The sequence below is a fragment of the Myxocyprinus asiaticus genome, chromosome 38 (genome assembly GCF_019703515.2).
Source record: "Myxocyprinus asiaticus isolate MX2 ecotype Aquarium Trade chromosome 38, UBuf_Myxa_2, whole genome shotgun sequence".
NCBI lineage: Eukaryota > Metazoa > Chordata > Actinopteri > Cypriniformes > Catostomidae > Myxocyprinus > Myxocyprinus asiaticus.
This window is the reverse complement of record NC_059381.1, coordinates 35,229,643-35,251,697: the sequence shown is the minus strand read 5'-3', so window position 1 is coordinate 35,251,697 and position 22,055 is coordinate 35,229,643. Positions and strand designations below refer to the sequence as shown.

The 22,055-nt window shown below is 37.7% G+C and overlaps 1 protein-coding gene and 4 non-coding genes across 5 annotated transcripts; all 5 read left to right on the top strand.

The window, feature by feature from the left end:
• The first annotated feature begins 467 nt into the window (after window positions 1-467).
• LOC127429341 (H/ACA ribonucleoprotein complex subunit DKC1-like) lies at window positions 468-20,321 on the top strand. The gene is made up of 15 exons (XM_051678319.1): window positions 468-539; window positions 1,520-1,581; window positions 5,616-5,702; window positions 6,046-6,137; window positions 6,667-6,851; window positions 6,964-7,028; window positions 10,306-10,432; window positions 11,148-11,278; window positions 12,482-12,625; window positions 13,418-13,538; window positions 13,715-13,833; window positions 16,701-16,804; window positions 17,786-17,840; window positions 19,258-19,434; window positions 19,901-20,321. Exons 1-15 carry the CDS (start codon window positions 524-526, stop codon window positions 19,964-19,966), a joined length of 1,551 nt encoding a protein of 516 aa, XP_051534279.1. The 5' UTR covers window positions 468-523; the 3' UTR covers window positions 19,967-20,321.
• On the top strand, window positions 6,518-6,594 carry LOC127429415 (small nucleolar RNA SNORD83). Its single transcript, XR_007895277.1, has one exon. It is a non-coding gene; the product is annotated as a small nucleolar RNA SNORD83 (small nucleolar RNA).
• LOC127429414 (small nucleolar RNA SNORD83) lies at window positions 10,999-11,075 on the top strand. The gene has a single exon (XR_007895276.1). It is a non-coding gene; the product is annotated as a small nucleolar RNA SNORD83 (small nucleolar RNA).
• Window positions 11,313-11,450, top strand: LOC127429423 (small nucleolar RNA SNORA36 family). Its single transcript, XR_007895285.1, has one exon. It is a non-coding gene; the product is annotated as a small nucleolar RNA SNORA36 family (small nucleolar RNA).
• LOC127429416 (small nucleolar RNA SNORD83) lies at window positions 13,574-13,649 on the top strand. The gene has a single exon (XR_007895278.1). It is a non-coding gene; the product is annotated as a small nucleolar RNA SNORD83 (small nucleolar RNA).
• Window positions 20,322-22,055: the final 1,734 nt, after the last annotated feature.

The following is a 22,055-nucleotide window of genomic DNA, read 5'->3' as shown; positions in this document are numbered from 1 at the left end:
GCTGCTTAATCCTGCTTTGTGACATTGGCCACAGGTCTGCAGTGCAATGACCACATAGGACAAAGAACACAATATAAACAACACACATTGTGCATATTAAATACATTTTATTAAAAATAAAAATCAAAAATAAAGTTTCAATAACATGCAAACAATATAATAAACCCGTTTAAATTATTATATTTTGTTATAATTATTAAATGTTTGAAGGTCATGTATTTAATTATTTGTTTGGACTTTTTGTAAAGCACTCTGAGCAATAATCTTATAAGAAAGTATTCCAAATATTGTTTAAGTATTTCAAATGTTGCAGGTCAAAGAAGATCTCTAGAAGAATCCTTGAACGTGCATGTGGTTACAGTGAAACAAGTTCCAGTTGCGCCCTCGTGTGGCAACATTGCTCGTTGTCAACATGTCACTATCGCGATGCTTCACGTCACGAGATTTGATGTTGAGCTGCATCATCAAATGCGCATGCTCATTCAGTCAAACGTGTTGCTGACTTGCGAAGCGCGCGGTGAAGATGGCGGACACAGAAAGTAAGATAATTTTCACGCATTTACGATGTCTTTTACCACAGTTATTGTAATGCAATTTATAAATCAAGTTTCTATGTTTTGGCTTTTAATTATAAAATAATATGCATATAAAGTGCAATAGTAAAATTGATAAAAGCTAGGATCTCACCTTCTGCTACACATGTGGCATTCAGTGCGGCTGAACATAGAAATACAGGATAGTTATTTATACATCTACTCTCAGTAATGTATATGAAGAGTCATTAATATAAGCATATTTATAATAAGTATTTTTACTTAACAGAAGTAAAGTATAATGCACTGGCTGATATGATGGGAAGACCGTTTTCTTGAATTTGGGAAAGCCGTAACCTAGAATATTAAATAGTCGATTAAAACGTATCTTTGTGATGCATTAAGTGGTCAGACTAATGTTTAGTGACATTATATGAAAACAACATAGTTTATACTTCTGATAATCTACAACCATGTTCACTTTGTTAGGGTGTCCACATCACGTAACATATATTTAGTAAATGTACCAAAATGATGTGCAGAAATCTTATATGAAATTTAGCAGTTGTTAAATGTCCTAGATTTCAGTGCATTTAAAGTTTTTGAAAAGTTAGAAATTGTAGTTTCAACCCCCACGTGCTGCCTGCACGCGCCACGTGGTTGCGCCTCAAGAAAATGGAACTAGAACACGCGCTTTTCCCACTGTAGTGGACAAACTGGATATATCAGGACATTGTAAAATCTTAATTAAAAAAACATGCTCATCTCCTAAATATTTCTTTCACTAGAAGTTCTTTGTGAGTGCAGTCTCTAAAATGATTTGTAAAAGACCTTATCAGTATTTATGAACAACTGGAAAAGTGGAAATTCATTTATTAAAAACTGTAGTAACCCTGGCAATAGCCAGACGAGTTATTCATCAGGATGTCGTTTGTCGTTTTTCATACATTAATGTTCATACTGAAAAGTCTAACTATTTTTTGCAGTTGCCTCAGCCAAGAAAGAGAAGAAAAAGAAGACAAAGAAAATTGCAGATGAAGAAGTTGGGGTAATTATATGTTTGCACAAGTTAATATATTTCGTTTTTTATACCAGGTGTGCAACTGCATTCTAGGGGTGAGGCGATATGGTTATCTCAAGATTCAGTTCGATGTAGGATATGAGGTTCACGATTCAATAATATAATCTCAATTTGATATTACACACAAATGGCAGGCGCTTTTTCTCATCTCAAAGTTCTCTAATACACAATTTTAATTATTTAAGGGGTCATGAAATGCTCTTTTTTTTTTTTTTTTTTTTCTAGTTTTATTATCTTCCCTGAGGTCCATTGATAATGTTATTAAAGGAACATTCCGGGTTCAATACAAGTTAAGCTCAATCGAATGCATTTGTGAAATATTATTGATTGCCACATAAATTAATTTCAACATCCCTCCTTTATAAAAAAAAAAAAAAAAGCCAAAATTGAGTTTCCTGTGAGGCACTAACAATGGAAGTGAATGGGGGACAATTTTTTTGTTAAAATACTCACTATCAAAAGTATAACTAGAAGACATAAAGGATATGCGAGTAAAAATGATTTTGTGATAGAAATCATTTACAAACCTTTTCTGTGTAAAGTTATCGATCAATTAATCTAGCAATCTCTCCCCCCCCCCCCAAAATAATCTAATGATCTCTACTATCTACTGAATATTTTTTGATTAATTCTTTGGTTAACTCAATGTTTTATTCAAACATGTTCTCATAAAAAAAATTCCCAACATAAAAAGTGCCAAGAATTAAAAGGCATATATCAGTAATACAAATGTCCATGAGTTCAACATAAATTCAGCACAACATAAAGTGCAAAAAAAAAAAAAAAACGATTTTAGGGCATCATTCACTTTAAAAACTGTCCAGCATACAGTGGCATCCTTTTTATGGAAAAACATTTTGCACACAGCTTTGCCTCTTCCTGAGACACAAAAAGACACACACAATAAAATGTGACATTTTAACATGAAAGCTATGAATGAACTTTTACCCAATGATACTATTCATCACAAAAGTTAATATTTATGCAGTGTAGGCCTAATTAGGAAAGGTGTTTTTTACTATATTCTGCCATTAGTTACCGTGAATAGTGTCGAGTATGATTTACTTAAGTTGTAATCGGAAATGCACTTGTATTATTAATTTGCAAAATGTTGCTTACACAGACTTGGGGCATAATGTTAATGTAAATCTACATCTAGTTTCATAGGTCTATGCACATTAACAAACAGCTTACAACTTGCAAATGCGCTGGAAAGCAGCATTGCCATACTAGCCATTAGCATCTGCTCTAGGGAGTCTTCGTTGAGTTTTTGTGTGAAACATGACAGATAAGGAGGCAACGACGACGACTCAAGCACTGGCTACCAGCCAACAATCCGACAACTCACTGTAATAGTCCAAATACTTGCGCTGCTGTTTCGTCGTTTTGAGGATGGAGAGCCCCAGAATGTTTTCTTTTAAGATGCTTGTGCTGCTGTGGTAGGCCATTTCAATTTTACAAAGCATGCATAGCACCATTTTATTAAGTCTCTGTTTAAAGACTTCCCACACTTTTGACAATTGAGTTTGAGCTTTTTGGGATAAAGTCTCATTTTCAGCTGGAGCCGCCATCAGTGGGGATGACACTACTTGTATTGAACCCGGAACATTTCTTTAAGATTTTTTTTGCACCAAAACAGTCATAATTTAGTAATATATTATAATTTTCCACCTTGTCTCTGGCCCTCTGTCTGAAACACTCGGTTTTGGCCCAAGAACCTCTATAAAACTTCAAACTTCACTTATGATTGGCTAACAGCGTGCAGCCTCTCAAAATCAGCCATATTTAACACTCAATTGGAAGAGAACGAACAAGCTCCACAACATTATAAAACAAAATTTTAGGGTTTACATATAACGCACATGCAACACATTGTATCTGAATATATTAAACTGTTCATCTCAAGCACAACTGTTAACATTTAGCACCATAAACTATCAAACAGTCATGATATTTGAAATATTCATGAATGAAATGTTTACTTACTGTTTTGCATGGGGTCCACGTGTTTTTAACTGCCCCTTCAATAATAGTTGCTATGTAAAGCTTGAATTGTATTATGACTGGTTCACAAGCAATCCATGCTGACATGAGCTGAAAAAACATTCAGTCCATGCTGAAATGCGCAGAAGACACATCCACATGACGCACATACATATGGCACTCGACTCTGCTCGCTTTACTTTTCTGAGCTTGCTTTTGCCACTGCAGTTTAGTGCAGCCTCAACGTGGGTGGGATTATAGGCTGATCGTAATAGTTGCACCGCCTCTTCGCGTCGCCCTATCCAGCTCTCGTTGGATCCTGTCCTCGGCTACTAACGAGAGGAACGTCTGCACCTCGTTTATTGACCACGGCGTGGTTTTGCACACAGCCATTTCTTTTTGCAATTCAAAAGTCGCGTGCACAAATGATACTGCTATCGCTGTTGCTAACTTTAAAACTAGCGGGTTGATGTTCTGTTGCAAATCCAGTGACGCTGGTAGTGACGATTCTCTCTGACCGATCAGTGATCTGCAGGGTTTTGACGTCACATTTAGTATCGGCTCGGCTCGCTTGGAACCTCGACCTCAAAGTGAGCAGAGTCGAGCCGTACCGTGCAGTGGAAAATCCCCAATAGTTTAACCTGTTGATGTGCATGCCCCCCCCCCTCACCCAGAACTGATGTCGCTTTGCTTAAATTAGTTCACATATACTATATAGTCTAGTCAAAAAAGAGTTAATGTTGACATATTATAAAGATGTATAATTTGTCAACATTATGAACAATTTTGAACATTACACTATATGGTAAATGTGAACTAATTTAAGCAAAGTCAAGCCCATGGGTTGGGTCAGTGAGCATCAACAGGTTAAAGCACTGCGTGAGCTAGACACACATACAGCATCACATCGCCGGAAACGTATCAAAACGGTCAAAGACATCCATCTAGCGCATGTTTTCATTTCACCAACAGTTAAAAATAATGCAGATGGGTGAAATACTATGCCTGACACGTTTGTGCTCAAAACAACGAGGCAGCAGCTGAACGAGAGAATAGTTTCTCCTCTTCAGAGTTGTAACTTGACAACGCGTCTTTTAAAAGCAGTGCAAGATATGTATCAAGTGGTCAAAGATGTCTGCCTGCATGTTTAAATACAAAAATTATTAAAAATATTCCAGATAGGTCCACTTTGGTGTTTAGGAGTAGTTAGGTCATACTAGGCCTTGTTTGTCCTGATCTCACTCTGAACAAGTGGGAGGGGCCAAGGGTGGGATAATTTTAAGCGTTGATGTTTTTGAGCTGTAGCGGTGGTCATGAATTAATGTACCCTAATGACGAAGGGAAGTTGCGGAAGTAGAGAACGAGGCATTTTTGAAGCTTTGTTTCAATAAATGCTTATTTCATTGGGGTTAAGTTTTGTGTTCTGAAATTTACAGTATGTTTTTATAGTAGAAAGACCTCATGTCAAAATATCAAGGAAAATGATAACTCATGACATGACCCCTTAAAAGTTAAAATTTCTCTGTAAGAAAAGATCACAAACAAATAGACCTTCAAAAATAGTAAGGTGTGATACAAGCAATATAAATAAATTGAAAATGTCCTGAAAAATATGGCTGTTTGTAATCAAACCTCTATCATGCAAGGGACAACTGTACTTTTTTCGGTCCCTAGCCTATCTCGGAGATCTTGATAAAAGGCAATTTTTCCAAGTTTTCCTGTACTTCTATTTCTAAATGTTAAATTCAGTTACTTTAAGGACTTCAAGGACCTTGTGCGAACCCTGTAAATAGTGTAGAAAAAGTGACCGATTTTGATGTTTAGTGGGTCATTTCAATTATGATCACATGGCCCGTTAAATGTTGCAGATTGAAAAATATTGGAGTTTGACTTGTGGTTTCATTTTGTTTCAGTTTGAACTCTTTCAAAATTAATTGTATACCATATTATAAATGTTGTATATCCCATGTTGATAATTTTCAAAATCTGTTTCCACATTATTAAATTGTTACCTTCAGGAAATTCAAGAAAGTGGTGACTTCCTCATCAAACCTGAATCTAAGGTTGCAAGCTTGGACACATCTCAATGGCCGTTGTTGCTGAAGGTAGGCTTCTGTTGCTCACCCACAAATAATTTCAACGTGACCCCAGTGTGTGGCATGATGAACGTGTTTATCCATTCGCTGAGCGCTGCTGCTTCTGTCCCTTTGTGGCTTTGCGGTCTGTTTTGGGCTGTACGGTTACAGCTGCCTGGTTTCTCTCGGCTGGGCCAATGTTCTATTGTGTCAGCCGTTGTGGGGTCAGATGTGCTGGTGCAAGGGTTCAGAGTGGCTCTGACAAAGATTAATTGACACTTCTGATCACACTTAGGGTAACATTTCGTCTCGTTACGTGTTCATCTCTGCTTTTGTGTACTTGTTTAACTTTGAACCTGCTTATTACCTACAGAATTTTGATAAGCTCAACATCAGGACAGCTCATTACACTCCACTGCCACATGGGGCCAATCCACTCAAGAGGAACATACATGATTATGTCAGGTGAGAGGAGTATAATTTTGACTATTGTGAAAGTCAACATGAAATAAAAATTCACCCAGTTTACTTAACACATTCCTGCTAATGTTGTGAAACAATTGAACCATGCATGGTATTCCAAAGTAAATAATTGTTTCTTTGTAATCTTTCATCAAAATGTAGGCCTCTTTTTGTTGGCCTCTGAAACGTGTGTCCTTTTTGGCTGATAAAACCAAGGTCGTCTATTTAAAAAAAAAAAAGTGCATGTATATATTAAATTTAAAGTCTGTAGGTGTTAAGGTCTGTTCATTTTTTTTTTTTTTTTTCTTGAAAATTTCTGTTTTAGTCTCGTCACATAAAAGTAAAATGGGGTATGAATGCTGTTTCATGTTGACTATTTAGAAGCCACATGATGTGATATAGATTACATTAGCACACTGTGCAAAGATGACCAATTATCTATCACCCAAGACTGATGGCTTTAACCAAAATTATGGCGACATGTTGTACAAGTGTTTTTCTAAATAGCTTGTTCTTTAATTCGTCTGTCCAGGACTGGTTTCATTAATCTGGACAAACCCGCTAACCCGTCCTCCCATGAAGTTGTCGCTTGGATCAAGAGAATCCTTCGCGTTGAGAAAACGGGCCACAGTGGCACTCTGGACCCTAAAGTGACAGGCTGCCTGATTGTGTGTGTGGAGCGAGCCACACGATTGGTCAAATCTCAGCAAAGCGCAGGTAGGTCAGCCGTAGCACTTCCAGGTCCTTCTGCCAAGCATTTGACATGAAGCCTGACTTCTACACAAAAATAAGTAGCCTCTCCTTACTACTCTTGTGCCGTGTCTTTCAGGCAAAGAGTATGTGGGAATAGTACGGCTGCACAATGCACTAGAGAATGAACATCAACTAGCGAGGGTAAGTAGGAATGCAATATGCTGGTTAAAGATACTGTTTAGTATTAGGGTTGGGTGGTATGACCGTACATGCCAGGTGACGGTTGAAATGTCAAAAGGTATGTGACTTATCCAATTGGAGTCAGAACTGTTTTTTTTTTTTTTTTAGATTGGCTCTGCTTTAACATTTTATCATATTGCTCTTTTGTAGAGTAAAACATCCTCACAATTCATAGTGATGTCTGATTTGTCAGTGAATCGTTCTTTTGGGTCCGTTCTTTTTAATGAATCAGTCAAAGCAGTTCACAAAGGATTTATTTGCAAATCGGTCTGAATTAAAGTAATTTTTATTAATCTGAACACATCACAAACAACTGAGTCATGGACATTCATTGGTCAGAAAGGGTGGGAACCCTGTAAACTGAATCAAAAAATATTTATCGAATGATATGTCCTTCGTGAAGTGTTAATTCACTGGATTATCCCAAAATGTGCGTAACTACATTTGATAGTTTGCTTATTATAACCATTTATAAAACTATTATTCTTCCCCAGTGGGAGTCTGTGGCATCATGGGAAGATGAGGAAATTTGGCACAATGAAAGGGGTGGGTATGAATAGTCCCCAGTAGTCTAGGCCAAACTCTATTGCGCCAACACTAGTTAAAATTGTTTTCTTTTGCTTTTAAACTATTAGGCCTAGAAACAAATTTCTGGACTCCTTACTGTAAAAATCTGCACATTATAGTTTGCTGCCATTTTGGATTGTGACATTTTTCTTTAGTTTTGCATCACCCATTAGCCTGAAAATTTGCTCAGTTGATCTTCAAACTGAGCCGCACAGAACTGAACAATGTTTATTCTTGCTACCGTCCAAAATCAAGTAAGTTGACGTAACTCCTCTTGTAAGTCACTTTGGATAAAAGCGTCTGCCAAATGAATAAATGTAAATGTAAGAATGTCGCTGTTAAACAGGAAGTGAGGCTGTTGATCGAATTGAATGCTTCATTAGAACCATGATCTGATGGTAAATGCCAAGTCTGAGGACTGCGCTACCTGTGAGTCAAGAAATGTAAAAATTTTACCCATTTTACCTAACATAAGGTTGATGTCTATGGAATCCTTGGGTCATAAGGATTTCTGTGAGTGTGTTTGCATGCACACCAATATGCTGATTACTCCCATAAATCAGCTTCAAAATCTGACAAAAGAAAACTGTGTTTATATGATATTTGAAATCGCGTTATTTTCTGCTTTTTACGTCAAACTGTGAAGAGACGTGTGCTCAACACATGCGCAGATTGGATAAGCCGGTGAGAACACCGGTAAAGGTGTTACATGCCACGCAAAATCGGCGTAATGGGCAAAAATCTACCCATGTTGTCTGTATTATTACACCGTTTATGACCTTACACCGATAAAGGAATTCCGTTTATTGCATTTACATGACCTCACGCATTGTCTGGTTAATCATAATCGGTGTTAGAACGTGAATGTAAATGTGCTCTATGCAAATGTTTCCAACATTGGCCATACTGCCTCTCTGGCATTTTGAATTTTAATTAAAAGTGATGTATCTTTTGAACGCTTTGTTAGATTAAAAAATAAATAAGTGTCACTAGCTGGGTTTCCATCGTAATGTTTCAAATATTAAGCTCATTTCTAAAAATTAAACTAAAAATACAAATTGTTGCACGTTTCCACTACGCCATGCGCATCATGTTGAGGGAGCCGCCTTGTCATGATGGAGCAGCTGATTGACCTCCTTGCTTCGGGGAGAGTCTTATTTGCAGGATTGGAGCAATTTTACCTCATTTTATTTAATGCTGCCAAGACACGCTGTAGAATAAGTTTAAGTTATATAATGAGGGCCAAAATGCCTGCGATGCCTACAAGTACCAGCCTCCGCATACCTGGGAGCACTATCACTCAAAACTGTTCTGGTGGTTTTGAGGACCCAGTTTAATGACCAGCAGTGGGTTAAACACTTATGAATGTCAAGGGCTATGTTTGAAGAATTGTGTGCTAAGTTCTGATCTTTTGTTGGGCCAGTCACGTTAAGCTATCGCACACTCATAACGTGCACAAATGGTCAAAACATGTCATCGTTTTACAAATACACTGTTTCCGTCACATTAATGCGCATTTAAACTAATGCAAATCTCTAGAAAGTCCACCACCTCTTAGCGCATTAAATTAAGTGAATTGAGAGTTTTCACACATCATGCGTTTCCATTCAGGATTTCTTGTGCAATTTCAAAATCTGCATAAATAGTTGGATGGAAACCCAGCCATTGACATCATGACCCGAGTGTACTTGGAGTTTGGAGACAGCGTTACTTATAGTTCAATAGATAAAATTGCCATGTCTCTTTGCCATGGTTCATGTCAACTGAGTGGCACATTGTGGGATTCAACACAACCTTTGAGGTTGTAGTCCAAAAATTAACAAAGGATAGTTTTTTTTAAAATTGTACTACTTTGGGTCTTAACATTGGGCTTACTACAATGTAGGCCGTACTTCACTGCATATTCCTGATTCAGTTCAAAAACCCTTGGCAGTAACAACAATTTCTCCCCAATCATTTTGTGTTCTCAACTTGGTATCTTTGCTGACTGTAAATGTTGTGGCCATGTGGTACGGTGGATTATATGCTGGACTGGTGATCAGAAATGGACAGGTTCGGACCATACATGGGGTGACTCGTAAACCAGCGTGCATTTGCAATGTACCTACACCATATCCACTTTGTTGGTCCTGTAGGTTAAATGGGCCTGTAGGCTCTTTTGGTGATTGGCCATATAATTGCTGCTCACAATTATATTTTTCATAAAGTTGCAGCAAAAATAATTTTAGTAGCTATATATCATTACTCATACATGATAAGTTTATGGTCATACTGCCCACCCATATTTTGTAGAATAGAATAACTTTGATACCGTTTCCTGCCGTAAAATATTTTAGCTGCCAATTTTGACGTGGAATTGTGGAGGTCCACTGTTGTGTATGAAATGATGAACTTGTTTATCCATTCTCTGAGTGTCTCCGGGCCCCCCTCTCTCTCACCGGCATTTGGACTCGCTTAGGGCCTGAGTGCTGGTGCTGCTGATCTCCTGGTCTCTGCTGCAGTGTTTTACTGCAGTGGCTGATTTTGGAGTCCCTGCAGGTTTGGAGGGCCTGGTTGCACCAAAGAAGACCAAACATGTCTGAACACATTCCTGTGGACCATGTGACCACAGATGGCAATTGTAAGTATGGGGGCAGTGGGTGTTAACAGTGTATTCTGCTTTTTTCTGCAGGGTCTGGAGTGTTTAACAGGAGCTTTGTTCCAAAGACCTCCACTCATCGCCGCTGTGAAGCGACAACTGCGAGTGCGGACCATCTATGAGAGCAAACTGATCGAATATGACCCAGAGAGGAGATTAGGTAAAAATGTAAAGCTTTAAAATTGGTTTTGAAAGTCAACATGAAATCAAAACTCAGTTTACTTAATACACAATACTGGTCTTAATGTGCATGATTCCTCTGTGCATGTTAACCAAAGAGAAAAGGTTTGTTTTGTCCGCCTCTGAAATGACTTTCCTCTTCAGCTGATGTTACCTAGGCCATTGACTAGTTATATTCGTATTGGCTGCTAAGGCATTGTTAAAAGCTACTTTCTGCAGCCTTTATAAAATAGTAATTTAATGCTGGTTAGAGATACTATAAAAAAAGGTTACTGCAATTTCGGCAAATAAAATAATAGATTTGAAAAACAGTGTTACCATTGGGATCCTTTTAAGGTTTCCTTTAGGGTGAACTTGACCTTCTGCCGTCCTAGTCAGAAAGTGCTAGTGGTGTTTCAGGAGATTGTGGTTTTACAATCCGATCAATTCCCGATGAATAAAATCAAGTCCTGCCTTTTTATTTTACTTTTTTCTCTCAAATAAGTTACATTATGGAAGTAAAATGGGTTTTAAATATGGTTTCATTTTGACTTGGAATATTTTGAAGCCACATGATGTGATCTAGATGGCATTAGCACTCTGTGCAAAGATGACCCATTATCTATCACCCAAGACTGATGGCTTCAGTGCATTCTAGGTGATTGTTACAGAAATTGAACAATGTCAGTAATTTTGCATTCTCGACCCATGTGCAGGTATTTTCTGGGTGAGCTGTGAAGCGGGCACATACATCAGAACTCTGTGTGTTCATTTGGGGCTGCTGCTGGGAGTTGGCGGTCAGATGCAAGAGTTGCGACGAGTTCGCTCAGGTGTTTTGGGTGAAAAGGTTTGTTCTGATCCTGCTCAGCCATTGTATGGAGACCCAGAGTGTTGAGTTCAGTTCTGGGTGTTCTCCCTGGTTCTGGTAATTTATCTTTGGTACAGGAAATGGCTGAAAGTGAAACGAATAACTGAAGTGGTTATGGTTTGACCTCTTCATCAAACATCAGCCTACAAAGAGCCTCTAAAGAACATGTTCACATTGAGGCCATGGCTTATTTGGTGTTGGTGAGGCAAGTTAGAGTCCATATCATCCAGCCTTATAAGGGCGTTTCTTCAACCTCAGGCACTTTTAGTAGTTCTAAGAGTATTGTTAGAAATTTTCACTGTCCAACAGTACATGGATCACAGGAAATTTGTCAATTTTGTAGTTATTACTTTCTCTGAAAGTCATAAATTCCCACCACAGTGTCATTTCCAGCACATCTCAAATTCTGTATTGTTTAATAATTCTGTGATGGATATTACATTTAAAAAAAAAAAATGCCTAATTTCATAGCTGACATTTTATGTGTCCTAAATACAATTACATTTTATACGTTTTGCACAATTTTACAAAATTACAGCTTGATTGGAGCTGTTGACCAAAAAAAAAATATTCTGATCAAGTGATTTAGTTTTTTTTTTTTTTTTTTTTTTTAACATCACTATTTTATTTCATGCATGCCTCTTCACTGACACTTTTGTTGACTTGGTAAACAATTACACTTATTAAAAAACTTTTATTAGTGGCAAAATTGTTTGGTGTGGTGGAAATTTTGCTACAAATGTGGGACAGTTGTAACATGACTGCTTGATTAGAAGTCATTTTCACTTAATATTGAAATGGTTTATTTCACTCTTTAGATTATCGTAGTTTTAAACATTTAGTCATTTGTATTTTTATAGTGGGATTTTATAGTTCAATATTGAAAGTCAAAAATCTATACATAGGATATTTGAAAAGTATCAAAGTTAAGCTAAATAATGGCCTTGTAAAAGTTTCCAGTTCAGTTGAGACCTTCATATAACCAAAAAGGAATAAGTTGAAATCTGTTCATTTGAATACAAATGAACCCATGGGACATGAAATTGCCTGAAGTTGAAGAAACGGCCATATTCGTACATTAATATCCATTAGAAAATCACGTACTCGTAATGATAAAATGTCCTAAATTTGGTCATCATACACTGGTTAATGTTAGCTGATATCAGTTTTTGTTTCTCAAAGGATAACATGGTGACCATGCACGACGTGTTGGACGCACAGTGGCAGTTTGACCACAACAAAGACGAGACATATCTGAGGAGAGTGATCTTCCCACTTGAGAAACTGCTCATCTCGCACAAGAGGATCGTCATGAAGGACAGCGCTGTATGAACATTTGTTATTAAATTGTATAGGATTCAAAATGTATGTATTTTGACTTGATAAGCATACTGTTATTGTGCTGACTGGGATTAGTTTTTTTTTTTTTTCAGAATCCCTCATCGGAGATCAAAATTTGAATAATTCCTCCCTACTTTAAGAAACATCCACAACACAGAGCTTCAGCTTGTTCTGAGTTTTCTAATTGTTCAGACTAACTGTTTTCTTGTACTGGATGATCCCCAAAAAATACCATAGATGCACAAAACATTTCTGATGTTAATTCCTTGATTTTTAGCTTTTTTGAACTCCGCACATCCTTCAGCCTGTGATGGACCTTTTTCCTTTTTGAAATACTGAGTCTTAAATGGAAATTAATTAAAAAATCCCATAGACTTGCAAAGACAGAGACGGACAGATCTGTCTGTTAAATAACTGCCTAGCAACCACCTCTTACTTCAAAATCTGTCTTCAATCCGCTCTTGTATTTGAACCCTTAGACTTTTTAACTTTCAGCTCTTGCAGACTGTTGTCCCTTTTTAACCTGCAGTGGCTCTAGAGGGAGTTTGTCTGCTAAATCAACACACTGATCTCAGGACAGTGCTGTCTGCAGTGGGCCTGACAGTCACCTGAGCTCTTTGGACAAATCATTTTCACATAGCTTCAAGGAATAGTTGATTTCAAACTTCCAATCTCTCTTCAAACTGCTCAAGTATTTTAATCAAACTTTTTAAACTCAAGTTTGACTTAACTTCTAGTTTTTGAAAATACAATGTCTTACACAAATGTTCATTGCAGGTGAACGCTATATGTTACGGCGCAAAGATCATGTTACCGGGCGTCCTGCGGTATGAAGATGGTATTGAGGTGAATCAAGACATTGTCGTCATAACTACCAAAGGAGAGGCTATTTGCACAGGTAAATAAAAATATCCTCCTCCAGTCTCATTCAAAGCCACATGATGTGATCTAGATTGCATTAGCACTAAAGCAAAGATGACCACTTATCTATCACCCAAGACTGATGGCTTCCCAAATCACAGATTCTTCAAGAATATCCATTTGCACCTTCTGAATGTTTTATTTGTCCCTCAGCGGTCGCTCTAATGACCACAGCTGTCATATCCACTTGTGATCACGGGGTTGTTGCCAAAATCAAGAGGGTCATTATGGAACGAGACACATATCCACGCAAATGGGGCCTTGGACCAAAGGTTAAGATCATTTGAAAGATGTAACTTATTGGTGAACGTTGAGTGTTATCTCTCTCTCTCTCTCTCTCTCTCTCTCTCTATGTGTGTATGTATTTTTTTTATATATATATATATATATATATATATATATTAAATACATACAATTCTATATGTATGGAATATATACAGTAAACAACCAGAGCACACAAAATACATGTGCTATTTTTAAAAACATACTAAACACTGCACAGTATATACTAAGGAGGTTAGTATTCTGTGCATAGCTGTTATCTGTTTTCATGTTTTTACTACGGCTGGGAAATTTAACACGTTAATTTCTAAAATTAATAATTTAACGCGTTAAAAATTAGCACAATTCATGCAGTATCCGTATTTTTACTTTCCTAAACTTCACAATATGGGAGAAAGGTGTCTCGAGTTGTTCCTGGCAGGCTTCTCAGCCTTTACTGGTGCCATTTGGTTAGGGTGGGTTTAGGGCATCTGCTGCCTGCCAGGAATAATGGGCTTGGATGAAGCAGTACTTGCTTATTCATTGCAAGGCACGTCCCGGGCATAATAAACACGGGAGTGGATTAACTGTACGGAGAATGGAGACTTCGGGTGAACCAGGTGTGGGAGAGATACGGACAAGCTCCTGTATCTCTTCGCGTCGCCTGTAAATGTTATCTGTTAAACTGTTGTCTGAACCAGTGTCAAAAGCGAAACCGCCCAAGACCCTATGTGTACGTGCGATAGAGACTGAATGGAAGGCCTGGCAGCCAGAGAAAATAATAGTTTGGAGATTTTGGACTTCAGCAAATTAAACTTAAGCATTCAATATGTTTTGCTAGTTATATAGTGTCTAATAATGCATTGGCAATGTACGCTTAAGTTGATCTTACCAATAAAGCTTGATATAAATTGAATCTGCCCATTTGATCTTATAAAAAAAGTCCACTGTAAAACGGCAGAAGATTTTGCCCAACTTATAATTACAGCATGTCCACTGATTTTATGCGTGTATACATATACGGTTGAAGTCAGTAGTTTACATACACCTTAGCCAAATACATTTAAACTCAGTTTTTCACAATTCCTTACATTTAATCATAGAAAACATTCCCTGTCTTAGGTCAGTCAGGATCACTATTTTAAGAATGTGAAATGTCAGAATAATAGAGAATTATTTATTTTAGCTTTTATTTCTTGTATCACATTCCCAGTGGGTCAGAAGTTTACATACACTTTGTTAGTATTTGGTAGCATTGCCTTTAAATTGTTTAACTTGGTTCAAATGTTTTGGGTAGCCTTCCACAAGCTTCTCAATAATATGCTGAAATTTTGGCCCATTCCTCCAGACAGAACTGGTGTCAGGTTTGTAGGCCTCCTTGCTCGCACACTTTTTCAGTTCTGCCCACAAATTTTTCTATCGGATTGAGATCAGGGCTTTGTGATGGCCACTCCAATACCTTGACTTTGTTGTCCTTAAGCCATTTTGCCACAACTTTGGAGGTGTGCATTGTCCATTTGGAAGACCCATTTTCAACCAAGCTTTAACTTCCTGGCTGATGTCTTTGAGATGTTGCTTCAATATATCCACACAATTTTCCTTCCTCATGATGCCATCTGTTTTGTGAAGTGCACCAGTCCCTCCTACAGCAAAGCACCCCCACAGCATGATGCTGCCACCCCCATGCTTAAGAGTTGGAATGGTGTTCTTCAGCTTGCAAGCCTCACCCTTTTTACTCCAAATATAACAATGGTAATTATGGCCAAAAAGTTAAATTTTTGTTTCATCAGACCAGAGGAAATTTCTCCAAAAAGTAAGACCTTTGTCCCCATGTGCACTTGCAAACTGTAGTCTGGCTTTTTTATGGTGGTTTTGGAGCAGTGGCTTTTTCCTTGCTGAGCAGCCTTTTCAGGTTATATCGATATAGAACTTGTTTTACTGTTGATATAGATACTTGTCTACCTGTTTCCTCCAGCATCCTCACATGGTCCTTTGCTGTTCTGGGATTGATTTGCACTTTTTGCACCAAACTACGTTCATCTCTAGGAGACACAATGCGTCTTCTGAGCGGTATGATGGCTGCGTGGTCCCATGGTGTTTATACTTGCGTACTGTTGTTTGTACAGATGAACATATTACCTTCAGGTGTTTGTAAATTGCTCCCAAGGATGAACCAGACTTGTGGAGGTCCAACATTTTTTTTTTTTTGGCTGATTTCTTTTGATTTTCCCATGATGGCAAGCAAAGAGGCACTGAGTTTGAAGTTAGGCCTTAAAATATGTCCACAGGTACACCTCCAATTCAGTACACCTCCTATCAGAAGCTAATTGTCTAAAGGCTTGTCGACATTTGCTGGAATTTTCCAAGCAGCTTAAAGGCAAAGTTAACAATGTAAACTTCTGATCCACTGGAATTGTGATATAGTCAATTAAAAGTGAAACAATCGGTCTGTAAACAATTGTTGGAAAAAATTACTTGTGTCATGCACAAAGTAGATGTCTTAAACGACTTGCCAAAACTGTAGTTTGATAATATTAAATCTGTGGAGTGGTTAAATTCGTTTTAATGACTTCAACCTAAGTGTATGTAAACTTCTGACTTCAACTGTACTTGTATTAAAGATTAATACCTGTGAAAATGTCTAACTCAAAAGAACATTTAACGTGTATATTTTTATTAAAACAAAAGATGACTAACCAATTTCTTGCAAGTTCTTTGAGACAAAGTAAATATATTTTTGATTTTTTTAATGTTTGTTTTAATGTGTCATGTACTGTAATTTAATCGCGATTTAATCAGACTTTTTTTGTTTTTTTTGTTAAATTAATCGAGTCCCAGCCCTAGTATTTACTAAAATTATATACCAACTCTGTTTCAGGCAAGCCAGAAGAAAATGATGATTCAAAAAGGACTTCTAGACAAACATGGCAAACCAAACGGCAGCACTCCTGCTGATTGGAAAGAGGGTTACATGGACTACAGGTACACTTCAGTCAGGATACCTATAGAGTTTGAGCTGACCTGCTTTTGCAGACTGTTGTCCCTTTTTAACCTGCATTGGCTCTAGAGGGAGTCTGTCTGCTAAATTAACACACTGATCTCAGGACAGTGCTGTCTGCAGCGGGACTGACAGACACCTGAGCTCTTTGGACAAATCATTTTCAAGTAGCTTAAAGGAATACTTCACCCAAAAATGAAAATTGTTGTCATTTACTTTTCCTCAAAGACTTTTATGTTCCACATAAGAAATTTGGTAGAATGTCCAGACTGCTCTTTTCCATATAATGCAAGTGATTGGGGACCTGTGCCGTCAAGCTCCAAAAAGGACAAGTCCTCTGACACTACATTAAAGCTTTGTGTAAGGAGCCAAATAATGCATTTGTGTTTTTTTTTTTTTTGTGCCATTTTCACCTCCTATGGTCACTTTAAACTATAGTGTTGTATGGAACAGTTTTGTTCCATGGCAGAAAGTCATACGGTTTTGGAACAACATGAGGGCAAGTGAATGACATTGTTTTTGGGGTGAACTATTCCTTCAACTTTGCGCTGTTGCAAGGCATCTTGCAGTGCTGGGTAGATTACTTCTGAAATTACATGACTGAACTTGTAATCAGAAAAAAAATATTACACTTTTGAGAATCTGATTACTTTTACGTATTACATGCTTGGATAAATCTGATTTTAAGTGTATTTAGTACCAATTTAGACACTAAACATTAGTAAAGATCAAGTCAAACAATTTTCTGGTAATCATGTAATCCACAAAGTAGCTAATCTCATTATGCACATTAAAAAGTGTAATTACAAATTCTTGTTTTTTGGAATCTGATTACATAATCCAGGTTGAATGTAGTCCATTACTACCCAGCACTGGAAACTTGATGATTCTTTTCTAGCTCACTGATTGGCATAATTTTATGAATCTCTGAAGTCTTAACGAAAGGTGATGTTTTTATTTTCTAGCACTCCCAAGGCAAAGAAGGTTGATGGTGGTGATGCTGGTCAGACAGGAACAAAGGTAAAACTACAGCTGTAAGCAGCAATTATGGGGCCAAGCCCACTGACATATGCAATGTATGGAAGTGTCACTGGACATCACAGACTTAAAGAAAAGCAGCAAAAGCAGTGTGTCCCCACACTTATATGGTGAGGTCAGGGTTGGGTCATTGTTACAAAGTTTCATGGAAATACGGCAAAGCGTTGCAGATATACAGCTTTTTGGCGACTTGCCATCGAATAGCGCTCCAATTAATTTGAGAACCGTTTTGTCTAACAAAAACCTTTTTGATAACTTTTTGTCGTGAGTGTCCCTATATGATGCGTGAGAAATTTAATGTGAATCGGACATACGGTCTAGGAGGAGTTTGAAAAAGTAGGTTTTCAATCAAATTTAAAATGGCGGACAGGAAATATGGCCAACATGGCAAATTTGGTATCCGTGAATTCGGCATGACCCAAGGACTCTAAAGAGAGTAATTACAGGACGATAGGTGAAAATAATCGAATGTTAAACATTTTTAAACATTTCGTTATAACTTTGGCCACAATGTGGCAGGCCACAGTGCCGATGACGCAGTTTTGTAATGGTATGCCAATGCGTTTGTAAAATACAGCCAAAATGGACTACATAGACAAATTTGATATAATTTTACTCGTTATGCCCTAAGGAATCTAAAGAGACCAACCTCATATTTTTAGATCATAAGTTACAAGCAAACACTTACATTTTCATATCCTGACCACTAGGTGGCGCCGTGCCGAAACTGCATGTACCCTCAAGTCATGATGGCTATGACATGAACCAAGTTTTGTGTCAATGCGCCAAAGCGTTGTGAAGAGACATCCTCGTGTCCATTTTGGCAAACTCGTGGTCAAATTCATGAAGCGTTATTGGAGAACGGTTTGGTTTGGACGGTTTGGACTTACGGTCTTTTGATAACTTTTTGTCCCCAGTGTGTCTAGATGATGCATGACAAATTTAGTGCAAATCGGACTTACGGTCTAGTAGGAGTTGGAAAAAGTAGGTTTTTTGGATTATTCAAAATGCCGGACGATCTATTCGGGCGGAAATTGAAACTGAAATGGTGTGCATTCAGCATTAGCCAAGGAATCAGGAAAAAAGGATTTTGACTAGGCCTTATGGTTCAAAAGTTATGAACATGAGCATGTGCTAATTTGACCACTTGGTGGTGCTAGATGGTTTGAGTTAGAGACCCCAAATTTGGGTAACATTTCAAAGTGTCCTCTGTCAGTCCTCTTACCATACGGTTCTATGGGCTGCCATAGACTCCCTGTCAGAGGAAGAATAATAAAAAATACTAAAGGATATAATGGGGGCTTCTGCACTCCTGTGCTTGCCCCCCCCCCAAATCTATATTTAGAATACTCTTTTTGGTATTAATTTTGGATTAACAAGATTCCTCAATGTTTTTCAGAGGAAGCGTGATGGCAGTGGCAGTGAAAATGATGCTGCTGCTGAACAGGACACTTCAAAGATGGAAGAAATCAAGAAGGAGAAGAAGAAAAAGAAGAAAGAAAAGAAACAGAAGCAGCAGGCGGAAGAGGCAGCGGTTGAAGCTCCTGAAGAGGCTCCTGCAGAGGGCGGCACTGAGGTAAAGTTGTGAAACATATTTACTTTGTTTTAGGCTCCTTTTACACCTGATATTAAGAAGTGGACAGCTGTAAATGAAGTCTGAAATGTTTTGTGATCGGATCACTGAAACCATCCCCATAGGTTCATTGACATGTATGTTAATACCAGGAATAAACACAGTGATCTGTCTCTGCCGACCGCTTGTGACCTGAGCAACTAAAAATAAATTACTAGGTCTAAACCAGGTCTTGGGACATCATTGCTGTTCTCCAGCACAGATAGTTATCCCTCTTAAGCCTGTGTGTGGCTTTAGGAGGAGTCAGTCTGCAAAATGAGAGGGGATGAATGCACACACTGACAAGACATATCACTGTTGTCAGAATGCATGTATTCTCTACAGTTCTGTTTCACCAGTGTCTTCTGTGTTTGCAAACTGATTTTCACCCTGTTCTTGAAGATGAGATTTTCTAACATTTTACATGCAGGTTACGGAGAGTGCAAAGAAGAAGAAAAAGAAAAAGGTGAAAGATGCAGAGGCTGAATCGAAGTGAACATGGAGACTTGTGTAATATTAGACTGATAAAGAACCTTATGACTTCAGGAAGATCACGCAGACTTTATTGGGCATATGGAAACTCGGTCCTCCAAACTTGCCCACCAAGTGAGTCATGTCTGCGTTCTGGCACGATTGGTCAACAGCGGGTTGGTCAAGATCCATGGCAGTTAGTTTGTGCTTATGAATGGTTATGTGACTGCCTGTTTTGTTTTTTTGTCCAAGTGGAACCCATGTTGCCTGGGTATATTGATGTATTTTGAGTGGAGAGTTTTTTTTTTATTATTGTAAATACAGAGACTGAAACTGTAATCCTAAACAAATCAAATGAAACATGAATTTCTTTTTACAAAGATTGTCCATTTGTTTTCTTCAATGCACTTTACATGTTTGCCAACATGCTTTTGTTATTGTCACTACTAGGCCTGTTGCGATTACAGAATCTGCTCATTGGAGTTATTTTAGGTAACTGATCTTTGTGCACCTTATATTACCATTACATTTTGCAATCAGTATTTTTGGCCATGGTGTAAGTATCTGTCTTTGACCATTTGTGATTGGATCACCCAAGAGGGATGTTAATTTCAGGTGTAAACATGGCAAATTCATGCCACATTCCAATGCTAAAAGTCATTGCTCTTTATGCAACAGTTAATTCCTGTTTTAGAAAATAGTGTGAATTTATATAGAAGAATTGCACAAAATTCTAGATCCATGTGATGCACAATGTGTGACCAGAGTTTACATTATCAATGAAAAGACATACCAATTTAAAGGGGTCATGAAGTGCTATTTATTTATTTTTATAATTTACCTTCCCTGAGTTCCTATTATGTTTTAAACGTTTTTCTACACCAAATCAGTAACTATGTAGTAATATATTATAATTTTCCACCCTGTTTTTGGCCCCCTATCTGAAACACTTTGTTTTGGCACAAGCGCCTTAAAACTTCAACGTAAACGGCCACTGTTATGATTGGCTAACATCATGAAGCCCCTTAAATTCAGCAAACTCAGAAGAGAATAACCAATCCCCTCAACTTTATAAAACTAAATGTCATGGTTTACTCTTGATGCACATCTAACACATTGCATTCAGATTTATTACACATCATCTCAAGCACAACTTATCATTCAGCACCATGAACTATCAAACAGTCATGACGTTTGAAATATTCATGAATGAAACTAATGTTTTTCACCGGGTCCAAGTGTTTTTCACTGACCCATTTCTCAATAACAGTTCCTTTGCAAAACTTGATTCATAATGACAGGTTCACAAGTAATCCATGCCGACATAAACTGAAAAAAAATGCACATACGTAGTCCAGAGCGGTGAAACTAGACACACACACATACATTATCATCCTGCACTGAAGCACATATCACTGGAAACCTTTCAAAATGGTCAAAAACGTCCATCTTTGTACGTTTACATACACAAACACCGCAGATGTGCGAAAGGGCAACAAGAGGCAGCAGCTAGTTGAAAGAGAATTGCTTCTACTTTTAAGAGTTGTAACGACACAGAGTCTTTTAAAAGTGGCGAGATACATGGTTCAAAGAGTCCATGTAGTTCATGTGTCATAGTGTGTCCCAGAAAGGGTTAAGGGGAGGTGATGGGAAGGCACAGGTATAATCCAAAAAGGTGTTTTATTGTTATAAGTGGTAAAGGTGCTCATATATACATAAGGTGCACAAAAAAAATTATATATATATATATACACACACACGCTGATTGCCAAAAGTTTGGAATAATGCACAGATTTTGCTCTTATGGAAAGAAATTGGTTCTTTTATTCACCAAAGTGGCATTCAACTGATCACAATGTATAGTCAGGACATTAATAATGTGAAAAATTACTATTACGATTTGAAAGAAATGTTCAGAACTTCTTAAACTACTTAAGAGTTCTCATCAAAAAATCCTCCATGTGCAGCAATGACAGCTTTGCAGAACCTGTGTGAAGTTGGCCCCCCACCCAATGCAAAACGTCGGCAAAATAGTCTCAATCGTTTGTGCTGTAAAAATTTTCGTTTGTGCTGCTTCGGTTTTTTAGATATTAAAATGATATTTATAGGTCATT